Raw genomic sequence first — 18,848 nt, 5'->3', positions numbered from 1 at the left:
CATGTACAAACACAACAGCTTATGTAATTACAGGCAAATAGACTTAAAGGGGTTGTCCACTACTGGGACAACCCCTTAAACGAAATGTTCGGCCCCCCAATAAAAAAACCCCTATATTCACATCCCGTGCCGGCTCCGTTCCAGCGGTGTCAGCACTCGCGGTCCCGGGTCTGTGATGCGGTGGAATGACCTGTGATGCCCGGCGCCCAATCAGTGCTGGTGTCAGTCTGCGCCTTCGTACAAACTGAACATGGAGGATCCCAGATTTCTTCTTCATGTTTAGTTTGTCTGAAGGCCGGGACTCTGACGCCAGCAGTGATTGGGCGCCGGGCATCACAGGTCATTCCACCGCATCACAGACCCGGGACCGCGAGTGCTGACACCGCTGGAATGGAGCCGGCATGGGAGGCGAGTACAAGTTGTTTTTTTTTGTTTGTTTTTTTTATCAGGGCTGAACGTTTAGTTTTAAGAAGGTGTTAGTGACAACCCCTTTTAATGTTGAAATGCTTGTTTCTGTCAATTTATTTATAGACCTTGAAGTCATTAGTGGGATACCTGCAGAAATCCCTAAACTCCGAAAAGCGGCTAATCGAGAGAGACGACACATAGGTCTTCAGCTGCTTGCACCTTCTGGAGCCATGGTCACCACAGTCAGCTATATAGCTAGAACTAATCACCTGGCTGTAGGATTCTCTGATGGATACCTCTCTTTATGGAACATGAAAACTTTAAGACGAGAGTAAGTAAAGTTTTGTTTATTTTTCTATATTCAAATGCATTACTTCATTCTTAGATACATTTCAAGATTTTCCCTCACGTGGCTGTATTAAGCTTGTTTTATTAGGGAAAATTGGTATTTTTTCTGGCCACACATTATTGTACATAGTAATTTAATATATAACTTTGATTAAAATGTGTGTATATAATGATTTTTTTCAAAGCTACTGCATATACTCGTGTATAAGCTGACTTTTTCAGCACATTTTTTTTTATGCTGAAAAAAAAAAAACCCTCGGCTTATACTCGAGTATATACTTACATTCTGGCTGTGGGGTGGGAGAGGTTGCGGCGGAAGAGCGGTGCACAGGCAGTAGCCGGCTGCTGCAGCTACCATGTGTGCCTGCTGCTAAAGAAAATTAATATTCACTCTTCTCCACGCCCATGGGGGTGGAGAGGAGTGAATACTCATTTTCTTTAATAGCGCACACTGTCAGTCGCAGCCACTGGCTCCGTTATCCTCTGTGCATGCTATTGGAGCACACCGTATCGCTGAGCTGCTGCGACTGACACTGCGCTATTAAAGAAAATGAATATTCACTCCACTCCACGCCCATAGTCCCGGCGTGGAGAGAAGTGAATATCCCGGCAGCTCACCTCAGCGTCTGAGGGCGCATGGCAGTGGCGTCATGCGCTCATCAGCTGCTGGAAGAACAGGACGCAGCACTGGAGCAGAGGGAAGGTGAGTAGAAGTGTTATTTTTTTTCATGTGTGCATTGATGGGGGGCCATGCATACCAGGATTGGGGATGAGGATGATATGCACACCAGGATGGGGAAATTTACCAGTAGCTGCTGCATTTCCCACCCTAGGCTTATATCCAAGTAAATACATTTTCCCAGTTTTTTGTGGTAAACTTCAAGACTTATATATATATATATATATATATTTTTTTTTATTCTGTCCAAGTTGCATTGAAAGCCAATGGGAGGTGGGAAATGCTTAACCCCTTTACCCCCGAAGCTTGTTTGAACGTTAATCACCAGCGCAATTTTTACAACTCTGACCAGTCTCCCTTTCATGCAATAACTCTGGAACGCTTCAACGGATCCCACTGATTCTGAGATTTGTTTTTTTTCATGACATATTGCAATTTGTGATAGTGGTAACATTTATTTGATATGATTTACGTTTATTTGTGAAAAAATTCGAAATTTGGCGATAACTTAGAAAATTTTGCAATTTTCAAACTTTGAATTTTTATGCCCTTAAATCAGAGAGATGTGTCACACAAAATAGTTAATACATAACATTTCCCACATGTCTACTTTACATCAGCACAATTTTAAAACCAACATTTTTCTTTGTTAGAAGGGTTAAAAGTTGACCAGTGTTTTCTCATTTTTACAACAAAATTTACAAAACTATTTGTTTAGGGACCACATCACATTTGAAGTGACCTTGAGGGGCCTTTATGACAGAAAATACCCAAAAGGGACACCATTCTAAACATTGTACCCCTCAAGGTGCTCAAAACCACATTCAATAGATTTATTAACCCTTCAGGTGCTTCACAGGAATTGTTGGAATGTGGAAGAAAACACTGAACATTCTACTTTAGACCCAATTTTTTTTTTTTCATTTTTGCAAGCGTAACAGGATAAAATGGATCCCAAAGTTTGTTGTGCACTTTCTCCTGAGCACGCAGATACCCCAAATGTGAGGGAAAACCACTGTTTAGGGGCATGGTGGGGCTCGGAAGGGAAGGGGCCCTGACTTGGCTATTTGAATGTAAAATTTTATTTTTACACCAGGACACACCGGAAGCAGAATACTACTGTCAACATTGTTCCTTGCTCGTGCTGATGCATCGGCATGGGATAATGATGAGGGCAGCATTGATCACCCAACGCTTGGGAACAGCGTTAACTTTACCACTGATTCCCAGGTGCCAGTTCGTGTGCTCCTGATGCGGCACACAGTTGCCACACGTATGTCACACAGGTACACACGGACACGGTTATCTCCGGTACCAGTATTTCCTTTACCGGAAATATCAAGACGCGTGAAACCGGCCTTACTCTGGACTCAGTCTGGCCTCTGTTTAGCTGTGTCCTGTTTTTCAGTCGTTAACAAAACTGTGCCCGACGGCACTTTTATGCACGCCTAATAAAAAGACTGACAATGTTGGATCACAGGCCAGACGGCGTCCACGGTGCCTCCATCTGCCTCATTACAGGGAATCTTCCGCTGGGGGTTCCTTCTGAATCGTATACTTACATGGAAGCCCTAGCGTAAGCGCTCAGCACAGAGCGCAGGATAAATGTGAGCCGAGCCATACTGCGATCTTTGGGAGGCAGAATGAACAAAGCAGCAGATGAAGAATTGTTTTAATTTTTTACGCCGTTCCTCATGCGGTGTGAGTGATTAGATCGGGTTTTTATGTTTGGTAGCTGTCACACACTAAAAAACATTTTTGTTTTTTTGCATCACTATATTTTGAGAGCTATAAGTTTTCCATATTTTAGCCGACAGTCATGTGACCCCTGACGAAGCTGCTAGTGGGCAGCGATACGCGTGGGTGACCACAACAGGTATACTAACTTTGACCTCTTAATAGCGCATACAGTTATTATATTACACTCTGTATACTTTTGAACTCTATGAGTGCCTGCATAGTAGATGGTTTATGATTAACATTATGATCAGGATGTTTAGGCGATATTATTAGATGTCCTCCTCTCTTTTGATTGATCCTATTTATGCATCTTGTATTGTATCAATATTCTATATACTACTGCACTTTATAGTCATTCACTATTGAACCTTATGATCATGTACTTTTCTATCTTGGGCTATTTATGACTTTCTTTATGGTCACTATGACACATGTCTTGAATGATGACTGATTTTTCTATTCTAGTTAACCTGTTGGTGCATGTGTGGGATATTACGCCCTCACATGGTTTTGCTTTCCTTTTTTAAATGCTTTTAATGTTTTTTGTGTGGTCTAATGTCTTTTTGTCAAACTTCTGTTCAATAAAATGTTATATATTTTTGTAATACAAATATTTGGGTGCCTGGCTCTTTGTACCTGTGGCTCTTTCTCCTTCTTTCCACACCATGGCAATGATGTCACTGGGTCTCCGATTCAAGAGCAGAGCGGCATTTGTTTTTCTGCTCGCTCGCTAAATGTTGCGATCGCAGCATTTAAGGGGTTAAAGTGCTGGGAGCGGTGCGGACACTGCTCCTGGCTCTGGGTTCCAGGTATCAGCTGGCACCCGCCGGCAACCGCGGCTGCACAACTTGTGTGGGCGCGATCGCCGAGAAGTAATAATACTTACCTGGTCCATAAGGTCCAGGGCACAGGGACGTATTATTACGCACAATGTTAGAAAGGGGTTAAAAAATCTGAACATTTTAATGTAATGATTTTGAGAATTTGGAAAAACCAGAATGAGCACCAAAAATGATTTTCACTGCAGGCGCTATGTAGAGCACTTTGATATTTTGCTACAGACTCAATCAAACATCGGACCACAATGATTAAAGCGAACCTGTCAGCAGGATTTAGCCCTTTAAATTAAAGGCATGGCGATAATAGCACTGTGGTGCTGATTACTGATACCTGATGTGAAGGGATCCGCTCAGTGGCTGTTGAATACTCACCTTTATGACGTTTTCAGAGAATGACGTCTTGTGTGCGTCAGAGGCGGTGCATATGCAGTGATGGCTGCGTTGTGGAATTTTATAAAGTATGCGAGTCCCTGAATAATCTGTTACCTGCTCCAGAAATAGAGGAGTCTGGTGTGGAGGGGTGGAGAACCAGAAGACGACCCAGCCCCCACGCCCTGTCCTGAAGCACAAGACACCATTTTATGAAAACTTTATAAGATGAGTAATCAGCAGCCACTGAGCGCATCCCTTCACACCAGGTATCATATTAATCAGCATCGCCGTGCTATTATGGCCATGCCTTTAGTTTATAGGACTAAAATCTGCTGGCAGGTTCTCTTTAACCGGTGTGAAACGTGCTTGCCGGCGCTTAGTGTGGTGGGCTGCATCATGTTTGTACAGGCCGGATATCCAGAAGCCGTGATGTGTTATTATAGCAGCTCTGCATGCAGTTATCATCTGGGATAAATCATAATTGTATGTCGCTTTGTGTAGGACATTTTAATGACTTAATGTGTATATATATATATTTTTTTTCAGATACCATGTTCAAATTGAAGGGGGCAGAGTTCCTGTTTTCTCCGTCACTTTTCAAGAACCTGAGAATGACCCCCGAAACTGCTGTTACCTTTGGGCTGTTCAAACAAGTCAAAGGTAATTGTTAAAATCCAATTACTAACATTGCATCCTTTCCCCAAATTATTTTACATTTCAAAATTAAGAGTTCTGTATTTTGTCATTTCTTTAGCTCTCCAGTTATGTTCTCATCATAACCTTTTAATCTTTTCTACTATAGTGGTAGAGATTTAAGCTTTCATTTGCTGCAGTTGGCTTTTGGGGACAGAAAACGTTTATCATCAGGACAAATTATGTATGAGGTAAGATGTCTGTATATTTTTATTCTGTATGGTTTGTAATGTAAAGGGGGCATTCTCAAGTTGTCTGTAGAGCACCTCACAGCTCTGAACCCTCCTTACTTCCTTGGTGAGTGCTCCTCCTCGAGTGACACTTCTGGTCAGGAGCTTTGTTTTATTACAACATTCACACTGTCATTGTTTGTTCTGTTACCACTTTATTTACATTATGGATGTATACACATTTGACTGCTTTAGGATCTTCACCCACCTCCAGCTGGTGGTCACTGTTCACTTTCCACTACATCTCTCCTGTGTCCCTTGCTGTCTTTGGTTATGTTTAAGTCCTTGCATATATTGTGTAGGGATTCATGCTCGGCAGTAGACTGCTTTTACACAGGCACTGGATTTTATTTTTTAAAGAAAACAAAACCATAAACACAAAATCCCTAGCCTTGTCCAGGCACTAACTGAACAAAATAGACCTTGGCTACTCATACACGACTCAGCTAGTCCAAGTTTGGTCAAACAAAACTGCTATTGTCCAAAGCAACCACTCATATTTGCAGTTTGGCGCACATGGCCTGTGCAGTCTCTTCTCAGAGTGGAATTCTGGCTTGTCTCTCTCTAACATCTCCAACACAACCCACTCTGCTTAGTCTTCCCCAGCTGACTGACTAAGGTGAACACCTAGCCTGGCTATATGCAGAGAAATCCAGGTGCACTTAATCAGAATCTGTAGGGCTAAGTTTTAACCCTTTGCACCATCTGCCAAAACAGAGCCTATAGGGCTTCAAATTGATTCAAATGTGAGGCTTGATGAGCTGCCACTAGATTCACACTGCCTGAATTACAGACGGCATGAAACATCGTGGTTGTACGATTACAGCCGTGTACACTTTTCACTGGAACCCCGCAGCATTTCAGAGAAAAATTTGTTTGAAAAGCCAGCCATGGACTATAGAAATAGACCTGACAAATCCGGCATGGTCCTTGGCTCACTTGTTCCTGCCCGCTCCAGTTGATTGATTTTGACAGGTCTCCTCCTATGTACACACACATGGTACAGACCTGTCAACCACCTGGAGTGGGGCAGGGAGAGGCTAGACTAGGTATATCTATTCCTATAATATAAATCTATCTATCTATATGTCAATTATTCTTTCTTTATTTTTTTTTTACAGAACTTGGAATACTGTGAGGAAAGGTATAACCTGGATCTTTCAGCAAATACCCTATTTTTAAGAGGTCAAACAAACAGCATGAAGTTACTGGGCTGTCAGACTATAGAAAAATTCCATGCTCATAGCGAAAGAGAAGACTGTCTCCATGATGGTTTGTTTTTCTGTATTTTTCTCTTTCATGTCTTTTATTATGTTTGCAAGGCATATACAGAAACTGATCTGAAATGTGACTATGTAGAGTACAACAAAGTCTTATCTCATACATCATTGTTAATCAGAAGCCGACTAGATTAAGTTTCTTCAAATGTAAAATATTTGGACCATCCTTGGAAAATCCCTTTAACCCCTTAATTTTGGGGTCTTTAGGACAAATATATATTTTATTCATCACATTTTTTGAAGATATAGCTGAATGAGGGCTTGTCTTTTGTGGAATGAATTGTATTTATAGGTGGAAATAGAAAAAATTACAAATGTATGTATATATGTGTATGTATGTGTGTATATAAAACACACATATATACATACACTTTGCATTGTTCACCATGCAGCTTCGCATAAATGTTGATATCATTATAGTAATCAGAGATATGGAATGTTTTTCAAAGGATATATATATATTTTTTACACTACAATATTAGTACCCTAAGGGAACTTGAACATAAAATCTCATGATCATATTGTTAACGCACATCGCTACAGTGGATTACCTAATTTATCCCCGTCAACCTATCAAACCCCGACTCTGGCAGTATCTGTTAAACTGTACTGTATGGCAGACCAAAAGGCCATTTTCGGGCTCTTGGTTGCCATAGTCCATTGGCACCGCTGCGCACATTAGAGGTGCTGATGATGGTCTGACAAAGGGAGCGCTCTTTTTTTTTTTGGTCAGATTCTTTGTGTGCTGTTGTCACTATCGGCATATCAGATTGAACTGCTAAACCTGGTGAGAACACATCAGAATCCTGGCTGTGTATATCAATTGAGCTCCTGCTGCTCCGATGCAGAGGCTGTACCGTACAGATCCCTCAAGCAGTGCACAAAGTGACCTGATCATGACGGTTTTATACATCAGTTTGCGTTAAGGAGAGAATGTTTTCAATCCCCAGAAGTACTTTTTTCTACATAATTGAATCTACAGTTAGGTCCATATATATTTGGACAGAGACGACATTTTTCTAATTTTGGTTCTAGACATTACCACAATGAATTTTAAACAAAACAATTCTGATGCAGTTGAAGTTCAGACTTTCAGCTTTCATTTGAGGGTATCCACATTAAAATTGGATGAAGGGTTTAGGAGTTTCAGCTCCTTAACATGTGCCACCCTGTTTTTAAAGGGACCAAAAGTAATTGGACAATTGACTCCAAGGCTATTTCATGGACAGGTGTGGGCAATCCCTTCGTTATGTCATTCTCAATTAAGCAGATAAAAGGCCTGGAGTTGATTTGAGGTGTAGTGCTTGCATTTGGAAGGTTTTGCTGTGAAGTAAACATGCGGTCAAAGGTGCTCTCCATGCCATCCTTAAGCTGCAAAAACAGGAAAAAGAAACATCCAAGAAATTGCTACAATATTAGGAGTGGCAAAATCGACAGTTTGGTACATCCTGAGAAAGAAAGAAAGCACTGGTGAACTCATCAATGCAAAAAGACCTGGGCGCCCACGGAAGACAACAGTGGTGGATGATCTTAGAATAATCTCCATGGTGAAGAGAAACCCCTTCACAACAGCCAACCAAGTGAACAACACTCTCCAGGAGGTAGGCGTATCAATATCCAAATCTACCATAAAGAGAAGACTGCATGAAAGTAAATACAGAGGGTTCACTGCACGGTGCAAGCCACTCATAAGCATCAAGAATAAAAAGGCTAGACTGGACTTTGCTAAAAACATCTAAAAAAGCCAGCACAGTTCTGGAAGAACATTCTTTGGACAGATGAAACCAAGATCAACCTCTACCAGAATGATGGAAAGAGAAAAGTATGGTGAAGGCGTGGTACAGCTCATGATCCAAAGCATACCGCATCATCTGTAAAACACGGCGGAGGCAGTGTGATGGCTTGGGCATGCATGGCTGCCAGTGGCACTTTGTCACTAGTGTTTATTGATGATGTGACACAGGACAGAAGTAGCCGAATGAATTCTGATGTATTCAGAGCCATACTGTGTGCTCAGATCCAGCCAAATGCAGCCGAACTGATTGGTCGTCGTTTCATACTACAGATGGACAATGACCCAAAACATAAAGCCAAAGCAACCAAGGAGTTTATTAAAGCAAAGAAGTGGAATATTCTTGAATGGCCAAGTCAGTCACCTGAACTCAACCCAATTGAGCATGCATTTCACTGGTTAAAGACTAAACTTCAGATAGAAAGGCCCACAAACAAACAGCAACTGAAAACCACCGGAGTGAAGGCCTGGCAGAGCATCAAAAAGGAGGAAACACAGCGTCTGGTGATGTCCATGAGTTCAAGACTTCAGGCAGTCATTGCCAACAAAGGGTTTTCAACCAAGTACTAGAAATGAACATTTTATTTACAATTATTTAATCTGTCCAATTACTTTTGGTCCCTTTAAAAACAGGGTGGCACATGTTAAGGAGCTGAAACTCCTAAACCCTTCATCCAATTTTAATGTGGACACCCTCAAATGAAAGCTGAAAGTCTGAACTTCAACTGCATCTGAATTGTTTTGTTTAAAATTCATTGTGGTAATGTCTAGAACCAAAATTAGAAAAAATGTTGTCTCTGTCCAAATATATATATGGACCTAACTGTAAGTAACTATATTCCGCAAAAGCATGAAAAAAAAATCTAAATGTTTAAACCTTTTCTGCTGTTTAGTAGATTTACTCTTTCAGAGCACTAGATGCTGTGCATTAGATGAAATTAAAGGGGGTGACCACTGCTGGACAACCTCTTAAAGGGAAACTGTCACCCCCTGGGACTTTTCAGACCTCTAATATGGGCATACAGGTGATAGAAATGTAAATCTATACATACCTGTATGCCTCATATTAGAGGTCTGGTTGGTTTGAAATGTCTTTTTATTCAATCTGTTTACTGATCCTTGGGGGACGGGAAGAAATCCCCGCCTACTTTATGAATTACAATGTCCCCCACACCCACTCCCTTGCCCTGTGACATGCAGTCTCGTCTTCCAAGTCCCGCTCATGCTCACATCACCTTTAACACAAGGCGCACTTTTTTTTTCTCCTAGCTATGTGACTCCCTGGCGTCTGCTCACAAGATCACTGCTGGAAACATAACCGGGAGAAAAAAGTGTGACTCGTGTTAAAGGGAATCTGTGGCCCCCCCGGGTGATATCATACCACTACTATGGCCATACAGGTTATAGAAAAGTAAGGCTATGTGCCCACGATGCAGAAATGCATGCGGATTTTACATGCGTTTTTCCCGCCAGGTAGAAGCATTGTCAAGCGTTTTTGCATGCATTTCTACATGCGGGTTATTAAGCGCTTTTCAAAGCGATTTTAGCATCACTTGGAAAGTGCTTGACAACTTGGTCACACTATATAAATCCATGCAACCAGCATATATAGTGTGACCAAGTAATAGTTAAAAAGGAAAATAAAAATAAATGAATAAAATAAGAATGGTGAAAAGTAAAAAATAAAGATTGTACTTGCCTTCCGATGGCCCGTGGTCTTCTTCTCTGATGTGTCCAGTTTCCCCTGTGTCTCGTGGTGGTGTGAAGGACCTGCGATGACGTCATTGAGTCATGTGACAGGTCACGCGACCGCCGACGTCAGTGGTCGCGTGACCTGTCTCATGACTCAATTACGTCATGTCAGGTCCTCACACCACCGCGAGCCGCCCAACACACCGCACGCATCGCTGAGGAGACCGGGAGGACATCAGAAGGTAAGTATAATCTTTATTTTTTTATTTTAAATTCTTTTTTTTTACAGGTACCATTTTACTATTACGCTGCGTGTCCGCAAAATTAATGGACATGCTGCGTATTTTTCCGCATTGATAATCCGCAGCGGAAATTTCCGCACAGCACATGCGGATTATCATTGGGGATCATGGGGCACATATTACCAAGCGTTTTTTAAGCGTTTTCGCTGCGGAAATTCCACGGCAAAAGCTCTTGAAAAACGCATAGTGGGCACGCAGCCTTAATCTATACATACCTGCATGGCCCATAGCTGAGGTCTGATTGCAGAGAAAAGCACTTTAATTAATTATTTTTTCCACAGGCTTGAAGCAAACCCCGCTTATGTGCTTATTATTCCCCTAAATCCCCGCCTCTCTGCTTAATTATCATATCCCCCCACTCCCCTGCATGTCACAGGACCCTGTGTGGTGCACTGTGCTCCCCGACTTCCGGGCATGCGCAGAGGGCCGCTCACATAGAGCGCGCTTTGCTTCATCCCGGCCTCGACTCTCCGTGCACTGTGCTGCAGGGCTCTATTGCGCAGGCGCCGGGAGTCACCGTCACTTTCCGGCACCTGCGCAATAGAAACCTGCAGCGCAGAGCACAGGTAGACGGGCCTGGATGAAGCAAAGCGCGCTCTATGTGAGCGGCCCTCTGCGCATGCCCGGAAGTCAGGGAGCACAGTGCACGTCACAGGGTCTGTCACAGGGCCCTGTGACGTGCAGGGGAGGGGGGATATGATAATTAAGCAGAGAGGCGGGGATTTGAAGGAATAATAAGCACACAGGCGGGGATTGCTAGGCGTCTCCCGGACACCAAGCCTATGGAAAAAAGAAATGATTAAAGTCCTTTATGCCCAGAGGTCTGATATCGCCCAGGGGGGTGACACATTCCCTTTAAAGGTGAGGTGAGCGTGCGCGGGACCTGGAAGATGAGACTGCACGTCACATGCAGGGGAGTGGGGTTGGGTAACATTGTAATTCACAAAGTAGGCAGGGATTTCTTCACCCCAAGCATCAGTATACGGATTGAATAAAAAGACATTTTAAATCAACTAGACCTCTACTCTGGGCCATAGCGGTAGGTATTCATTTACATTTCTATCACCTGTATGCCAATATTAGAGGTCAGATAAGGGCCAGGGGGTGACAGATTCCCTTTAATAATGGACCAAGTTGCTATCTAAATTAATAATGGTGAAAAAAAGCAATATGATGTTGCTCTTCTGTTTTTAGCCTTCTGTTCCCCGCTTGTCTCTTAACATACAAATATCCCATAATTGCTGCCGTGGTCATGTGACATTTGTTCATGCCAGGAGATCGGCAGAGTACACAGGGCTGAGGGCAAAGGTGCAACGCCGACAGATTGGTAAATCCAACATGGTAAGCTAAACCTCCGACTCCACAGCACGGCCTCACTACTGAGCGTGTACATAAAGTGCAGCACAGATTTATCTCAACTAAAAGCCCAGATCCTTAGATCAGGAATAGAAAAGACATTTATAGGACATTTCATAACTTTCCCAAATTCTTAGGAAAACATTTACAGCACATCCTGCATTATACTACTGTACCCAATTTATTATATATTTTCAGAGTCGGTCCATTTTATACCGACTCCACCTAATTGGAGACAGACTCCACAGCCCTGGTTACATTTATTAAATCAGTAAGGTGACTGAGGTTGAGACGTCAGTGGAGTAGCTGTATAGAGCTACTATATATGCATATGTGCTAATCAAACTGCCCTGCAGTTACGCAATGTGGCACTTAGCAGTGGTATTTTTGTGCCAGACATCCATATAACTGATTTGTGAGCTACAGTGTATAGTTTGATGGATAGATATATTTGTGTGTGTATGTATATAAATTAACACATGTGGAATTATATACTTAACAAAAAAGTGTGAAACAACTGAAAATATGTCTTATATTCTAGGTTCTTCAAAGTAGCCACCTTTTGCTTTGATGACTGCTTTGCACACTCTTGGCATTCTCTTGATGAGCTTCAAGAGGTAGTCACCGGAAATGGTCTTCCAACAATCTTGAAGGAGTTCCCAGAGATGCTTAGCACTTGTTGGCCCTTTTGCCTTCACTCTGCGGTCCAGCTCACCCCAAACCATCTCGATTGGGTTCAGGTCTGGTGAATGTGGAGGCCAGGTCATCTGGCGTAGCACCCCATCACTCTCCCTTCTTGGTCAAATAGCCCTTACACAGCCTGGAGGTGTGTTTGGGGTCATTGTCCTGTTGACAAAATAAATGATTGTCCAACTAAATGCAAACCGGATGGAATAGCATGCCGCTGCAAGATGCTGTGGTAGCCATGCTGGTTCAGTATGCCTTCAATTTTGAATAAATCCCCAACAGTGTCACCAGCAAATCACCCCCACACCGTCACACCACCTCCATGCTTCACGGTGGGAACCAGGCATGTAGAGTCCATTCGTTCACCTTTTCTGCGTCGCACAAAGACACGGTGGTTGGAACCAAAGATCTCAAATTTGGACTCCTCAGACCAAGCACAGATTTCCACTGGTCTAATGTCCATTCCTTGTGTTCTTTAGCCCAAACAAGTCTCTTCTGCTTGTTGCCTGTCCTTAGCAGTGGTTTCCTAGCAGCTATTTTACTATGAAGGCCTGCTGCACAAAGTCTCCTCTTAACAGTTGTTGAAGAGATGTATCTGCTGCTAGAACTCTGTGTGGCATTGACCTGGTCTCTAATCTGAGCTGCTGTTAACATGCGATTTCTGAGGCTGGTGACTCAGATAAACTGATCCTCAGAAGCAGAGGTGACTCTTGGTCTTCCTTTACTGGGGCAGTCCTCATGTGAGCCAGTTTCTTTGTAGCGCTTGATGGTTTTTGCAACTGCACTTGGGGACACTTTCAAAGTTTTCCCAATTTTTCGCACTGACTGACCTTCATTTCTTAAAGTAATGATGGCCACTCGTTTTTCTTCGCTGCTTTTTTCTTGCCATAATACAAATTCTAATAGTCTATTCAGTAGGACTATCAGCTGTGTATCCACCAGACTTCTGCACAACACAACTGATGGTCCCAACCCCATTAATAAGGCAAGAAATCCCACTTATTAAACCTGACAGGGCACACCTGTGAATTGAAAACCATTTCCGGTGACTACCTCTTGAAGCTCATCAAGAGAATGCCAAGAGTGTGCAAAGCAGTCATCAAAGCAAAAGGTGGCTACTTTGAAGAACCTAGAATATAAGACATATTTTCAGTTGTTTCACACTTTTTTGTTAAGTATATAATTCCACATGTGTTAATTCATAGTTTTGATGCCTTCAGTGTGAATGTACAATTTTCATAGTCATGAAAATACATAAAAATCATTAAATGAGAAGGTGTGTCCAAACGTTTGGTCTGTACTGTATATATAATATATGTATGTGTGTATGTATATATATATCAATATCTCTATCCATATGTATATTTGTCACAGGGCCCTGTGATGTGCAGGGGAGGGGGGGATATGATAACTAAACAGAGGCGGGGATTTAGGGGAATAATAAGCACATAGGCAGGGATTTCTTGACATTCTACAGGAACGGGGAAGGAGACAGTAGGTTGGGGGTGGTTGCAGTAGCTTTGGTGTTGAGGTTGCAGCAAGCAAGGTCATGGCAGGCTGTAAGCTTGTTTGAAGAGATGGGTTTTCAGGTTCCGTCTGAAGGATCCAAATGTGGAGGCTAATCAGACGTGTTGAGGCACAGAATTCCATAGGATGGGGAGAAATCTTGGAGGCGATTGGGTGAGGAACGAATTAGTATGTAGGAGAGGAGGTGGCCTTTGGAGGACTGGAGATTACGTGAGGAAATATATCGGGAGATTAGTTCAGAGATGTACAGAGAGGAAAGGTTATGGATGGCTTTGTAGGTCAGTGTTTGTAGTTTGAACTGGATATTCTGCGCAATTGGGGGCCAGTGAAGAGATTTGCAAAGGGGGGTAGCGGAGGAGTAACGATGCGAGAGATGAACCAGTCACGCAGCAGAGTTGAGGATGGACTGGAGGGGTGTGAGAGTGGTAGCAGGTAGGCCACAGAGGAGCATGCTGTTGTTGTCGAGGCGGGATATGATGAGGGCATGCACAACCAGTTTAGTAGATGGAGGGATTCTGGAAATTTTTGAGCTGCAGGCAACAAGAGGTGGCGAGAGCTTGGATATGGGGTTTGAAGGACAGGGAAGATTCAAGGGTTACTCCGAGGCAGCGGATTGCCGGTACTGGGGAAAGTGTGGCGTCATTTATTGTGATAGAAATATCAGGTGGGGAAGATACGCAAGATGGGGGAAAGATGAGTTCAGTTTTGTCCACATTGAGCTTTAGGAAGCAAGAGGAGAAAAGGAGGATATGGCTGATAGACATGCTGGAATTCTGGACAGCAGAGCGGTGACATCTGTGCCAGAGAGGTAGATCTGGGTGTCATCAGCGTACAAATGGTATTGGAAGCAGTGAGATTTTGAGCTGTCCCAGGCCAAGGGTATAGATTGAGAAGCGTAGTGGTCCTAGGACAGAGCCTTGAGAGACTCCCAGAGTGGGGGCGGGATGAGGAGGTAGCGTGGGAGATGCTAAATGTGCGGTTAAAAAGGTATGAGGAGATCCAAGATAGGGCAAGTTTTTGATGCCAAAGGAAGAGAGGATCTGTAGTAGGACTGGCAGTGGTCTACTGTGTCAAAGGCTGAGGACAGGTCAAGAAGGAGAACAGAATTGTCAGATTTGGCTGTAAGTAATTAGTAATTTTGGTAAGGGCAGTTTCGGTGGAATGGTGTGGGTGGAAGCCAGATTGTTAGTTGTCGAAGAGGGTTAGATGAGAAGTGAGAGGAAAGTTCAGCGTGAACGTGTTGCACAAGGCTTTTGGAGGCAAATGGGAGCAACGATATAGGGCGGTAGCTAGACAAGGCGGTTGGGTCGAGGGATGGCTTTTTGAGGATGGGCATGATTGTGGAATGCATGAAGGCAGCGGGGAAGGTACCAGAAGTTAGTGATTGGCTGAAGAGATGGGTAAGGGATGGGATGAGTGTGGGGAATGAGTGTCGAGGGCGACCGAGTCAATAGCTGATGTGAGAATGGCATTGTAGAAAGCAGTGGCGTTGACGGTGTCGTGCAGTGAGGATATGGATATCAGTGGTAGAATAGTCAGAGAGTGTACGAGTGTCTAGATGTGCAAGGTTTCTGCGGGGGTGTGCTAGTTGCTGGGCATGGGTGGCAGGTGAGGAGAACTGGGATGAGAGAGTATATGGTGGTCAGATAAAGGTAAGGGGGAGGTTTTGAGGTTAGATCGGGAGCAGAGTCGGATGAAGGTGAGGTCTAGTGTGTGTCCGTCTGTGTGGGTAGCTCAGGAGGACGAAGTCCAAAGGATGAAGTAAGCGACAGGAGTTTAGATGCTGTTGACTGGCGAATGTCAGTGGGGATGTTGAAATCACCCATGTTGATTGTGGGAATGTCAGCAGAGAGAAAGTAAAGAAGCCAAGAGGAGAATTGGTCAATAAAGGCAGTGACCGGGCTCTCAGGTCGGTATGACAGCCACTTGGAGGGAGAGTAGATGCGGACAGAGTGGACTTCAAAAGAAGGGAGGGTAGAGGTGGGATAGGGATAAAGGTGTAGTTGGTAGAAAGGAAAAGACCTACTCCTCCACCATGTCTGTTACCAGGGCGAGGAGTGTGGGTGAAGTGGAGCCCACTATAACACAGCGCAGCAGGGGAGACAGTGTTGGCGTGTGTCAACCATGTCTCTGTGATGCCCAGGAAGGAGAGATGGGCCTCTCTGAGAGGTAAAGAGGTCGTGGACAAAATAGAGCTTGTTGCAGACAGAGTGGGCGTTCCAAAGTGCTCCAGAGAGAGGGAGCAGGGGGGTGGGCGTTAGGGGCGCGGGTTTTATTTGGGAGAGGTTGCGGTAGTTTGCAGTTGGTTGGAAGCGATAGGAGGAGGAATTGGTGGGAGTTGGGAATTATGGGGCTCCAGGATTGGGAGAAGGAGAGTGTCCGGCTTGTTTTATGTTTATAGATAGATCTGATGTTGAGGAGCAGGTGTGCAGATGAGGTCAGGTGAGGGGGTAAGCGGGAAGGAGAGATTATTATTTGGTTAGAGAGTGCTGGGGTTTGGGGGATAGCGAAGGAGAGTAAGGATTAGTGGTGCAAAGACAGCAAGGGCGTATGTAAGCATAATGAAGGTTTAAGTGTGAATGAGAGAGAGAAACTAAGCACAATTAGTAAATAGTTACTCCTACCTTCTGGCCTATTTCCGGCTTATTTCAGATTAAGACCCTTAAGCACGACCCTTCAGAGCCAGACCCATCTTTATCTAGAAGTTTCATCTCTACCCAATGTGGGTTTGTGTTTTTTTTTTTATTTATTGGGATTCGCCCTTTTATGATTCAGAATAAGATGTTTAGATTTTTTCCAACCGCTTCAATTAAGTGCTTATGACCTGCTATTAAAGGGAATCTGACATCTGATACTTGCTGCCCAATCTGAGGGTGGCATGATTCAGGCAGTGGCTGAGATCAGTTAGTGGATTGGGCATGAAGTGTCAGATGTCAGGTTCACTGTAAAGCGCTTGCACGTACTGTGTGTGTTCGGCTACTGCTGCTAGACTGCATTTGTGGCCGGTTCCTTTGGCAATAAGCTGTAAACAATAAAAAAAGAAAATTTTTAAGTAACCTGTCGCCATGAAAATGCAGTCCTATCTGCAGGCATCATGTTATTGAGGAGGAGGAGGAACAGATTAGATTGATATATAGTTTTGTGGAAAAAAAAAAATTCAGTATAAGCTGTTTTCATCACCTAAATCTGTTCTTTCTGAGACTTTCAGTCCAGTGGGCAGTCCTGTCAATGATTGACATCTATCACTGTAAGTACACTTGTACAGAGAAAGTTGTCAATCACTGATAGGACCGCCAACTGGACAGAAAATCTCAAAAGGCAGAGGTTTGTGATGAAAATACGGGTTATACGGACCTTTTTTTCAGTAAACTATAGATCAATCTAATTTGATTTTCCTTCTCAATAACATGATGCCTGCAGATAGGACTGCATTTTCATGGTGACAGGTTCCCTTTAATATCAGGAGAACAGATGCAAATTTTAATGAAAAGTAACTGCAACAGTGATTATGTATTTTATCAAATGCAACATATGTAATATTTTATGTAAGATTCACTTCTACGTCATTAAAAACACATGCAATAGAACATCTAAATAGGTTTTGTGATACTAACACACAAGGTTTCCAATCCAGTTAAAATGTATTACTTTTATACTGCAGTTAAAAGGATTGTTCACCACTCGGGGAAACCCCCTCCTCAATCCCTATGTTTTCCCCTTGTAAAATAATACATATACTCACCTCTGTTGCCGGTGCTGTTCCCGAGGTGTCGACATGGGGTCTCCCAGGGCTCGCATAACATTGTCATACGATCCTTGCGGCCAATCAGCGCTTGCTTCACTCTGCCCTATGGGTGTTATTTTACTGTGCCAAACAAGGATTGAGATGGGGTTGTCCAAGTAGTGGACAACCCATTTAAAGACGGTGTCTGTCTGAAAATGCAGTACCTTATATGCATGTACTTTGTGGAGTTTTAAAATCTTCTAATAAAAATTGTGACCTGCAGGTTAAAACTTATTTCAAGATTTGTCAATGAAATGGAAAGCCCTCTAGGGTATTATTATAGACTGCAAATAATGTTTTTGTACATATTTCTAGCAATATGATTTCTTTTCAGTTACATCGCCTGATACCAGCGTGTCAATATTTAGCTGGCAAGTTAATACGTATGGACAAAATAAGCCTTCAATTTACATGGGAGTGTTTGATATAAATCGTTGGTATCAAGCACAGATGCCGGATTCGTTAAGGTAAGATTTTTTTTTTGTGGGAGAGGAGAGTAATGGCATTCCTTTCATTGTATACTCCAATTATTTTCTTTCTCTCACAGGCCTGGTCAGTTTCTTAGAAACTGTTCATATGTTGCATTTTGGTCTCTTGAAGCCTTGACAAACATGACTGATGACACCATCTTTGATGTTCTTGTACATGAACGTAGTTTGAGTAGAGGTGTTCCGCCTGCATATCCACCACCAGAACAGTTCTACTTTCCAAGCACCTATAATTTTGGTAATGATTATTTTTAATTATTATTGATGGCCTTGAATAGTAAATTAATTTATATATATTTTTTCCTATATAAATTAGACCTATTTTAATATAATAATGTTTATGTACCCCTCCTGCTACAGTTTGACCCTGTGATAGTACTTGCTCTGGCATTATTTCGGCACCCTGATTTTGTGCCATTATTAGTCATTGTTCGCTTCTGGGATTTGAACTGAAAGCTGTCTAGAAGCCAGTGCAGTAGCCATTGAGCTATACACTGAATAAATCTAGGCGTTCTATTAGGTTATATGATTTTCAGTGCAAACCAGTCTGCAACTCATTGGGACTTTCGCACATACCTCCTCCAAGCCAAATATAAATGATGTGTGACTTTGATATGTGATTCTGATATCT

At 43.0% G+C, this 18,848-nt stretch overlaps 1 protein-coding gene across 1 annotated transcript in view; it reads left to right on the top strand.

Moving 5' to 3' along the window:
• Positions 1-18,848, top strand: part of LOC141273770 (protein ELYS-like) — a 112,169-nt gene that overhangs the window by 10,989 nt on the left and 82,332 nt on the right. Inside the window, exons 5-10 of the mRNA XM_073686107.1 lie at positions 532-739; positions 4,933-5,046; positions 5,189-5,270; positions 6,431-6,581; positions 18,064-18,196; positions 18,277-18,455. Of these exons, the coding sequence (XP_073542208.1) occupies positions 532-739; positions 4,933-5,046; positions 5,189-5,270; positions 6,431-6,581; positions 18,064-18,196; positions 18,277-18,455 (867 nt within the window). The remainder of the gene's footprint in view (positions 1-531; positions 740-4,932; positions 5,047-5,188; positions 5,271-6,430; positions 6,582-18,063; positions 18,197-18,276; positions 18,456-18,848) is intronic.

Source organism: Phyllobates terribilis, unplaced genomic scaffold (assembly GCF_046119375.1).
Source record: "Phyllobates terribilis strain yellow unplaced genomic scaffold, ASM4611937v1 Scaffold_5__5_contigs__length_657084704, whole genome shotgun sequence".
In the NCBI taxonomy this organism is placed as follows: Eukaryota; Metazoa; Chordata; class Amphibia; order Anura; family Dendrobatidae; genus Phyllobates; species Phyllobates terribilis.
Note: the sequence above shows the minus strand (reverse complement) of the source record. Positions and strands in the feature narration are given on the sequence as shown.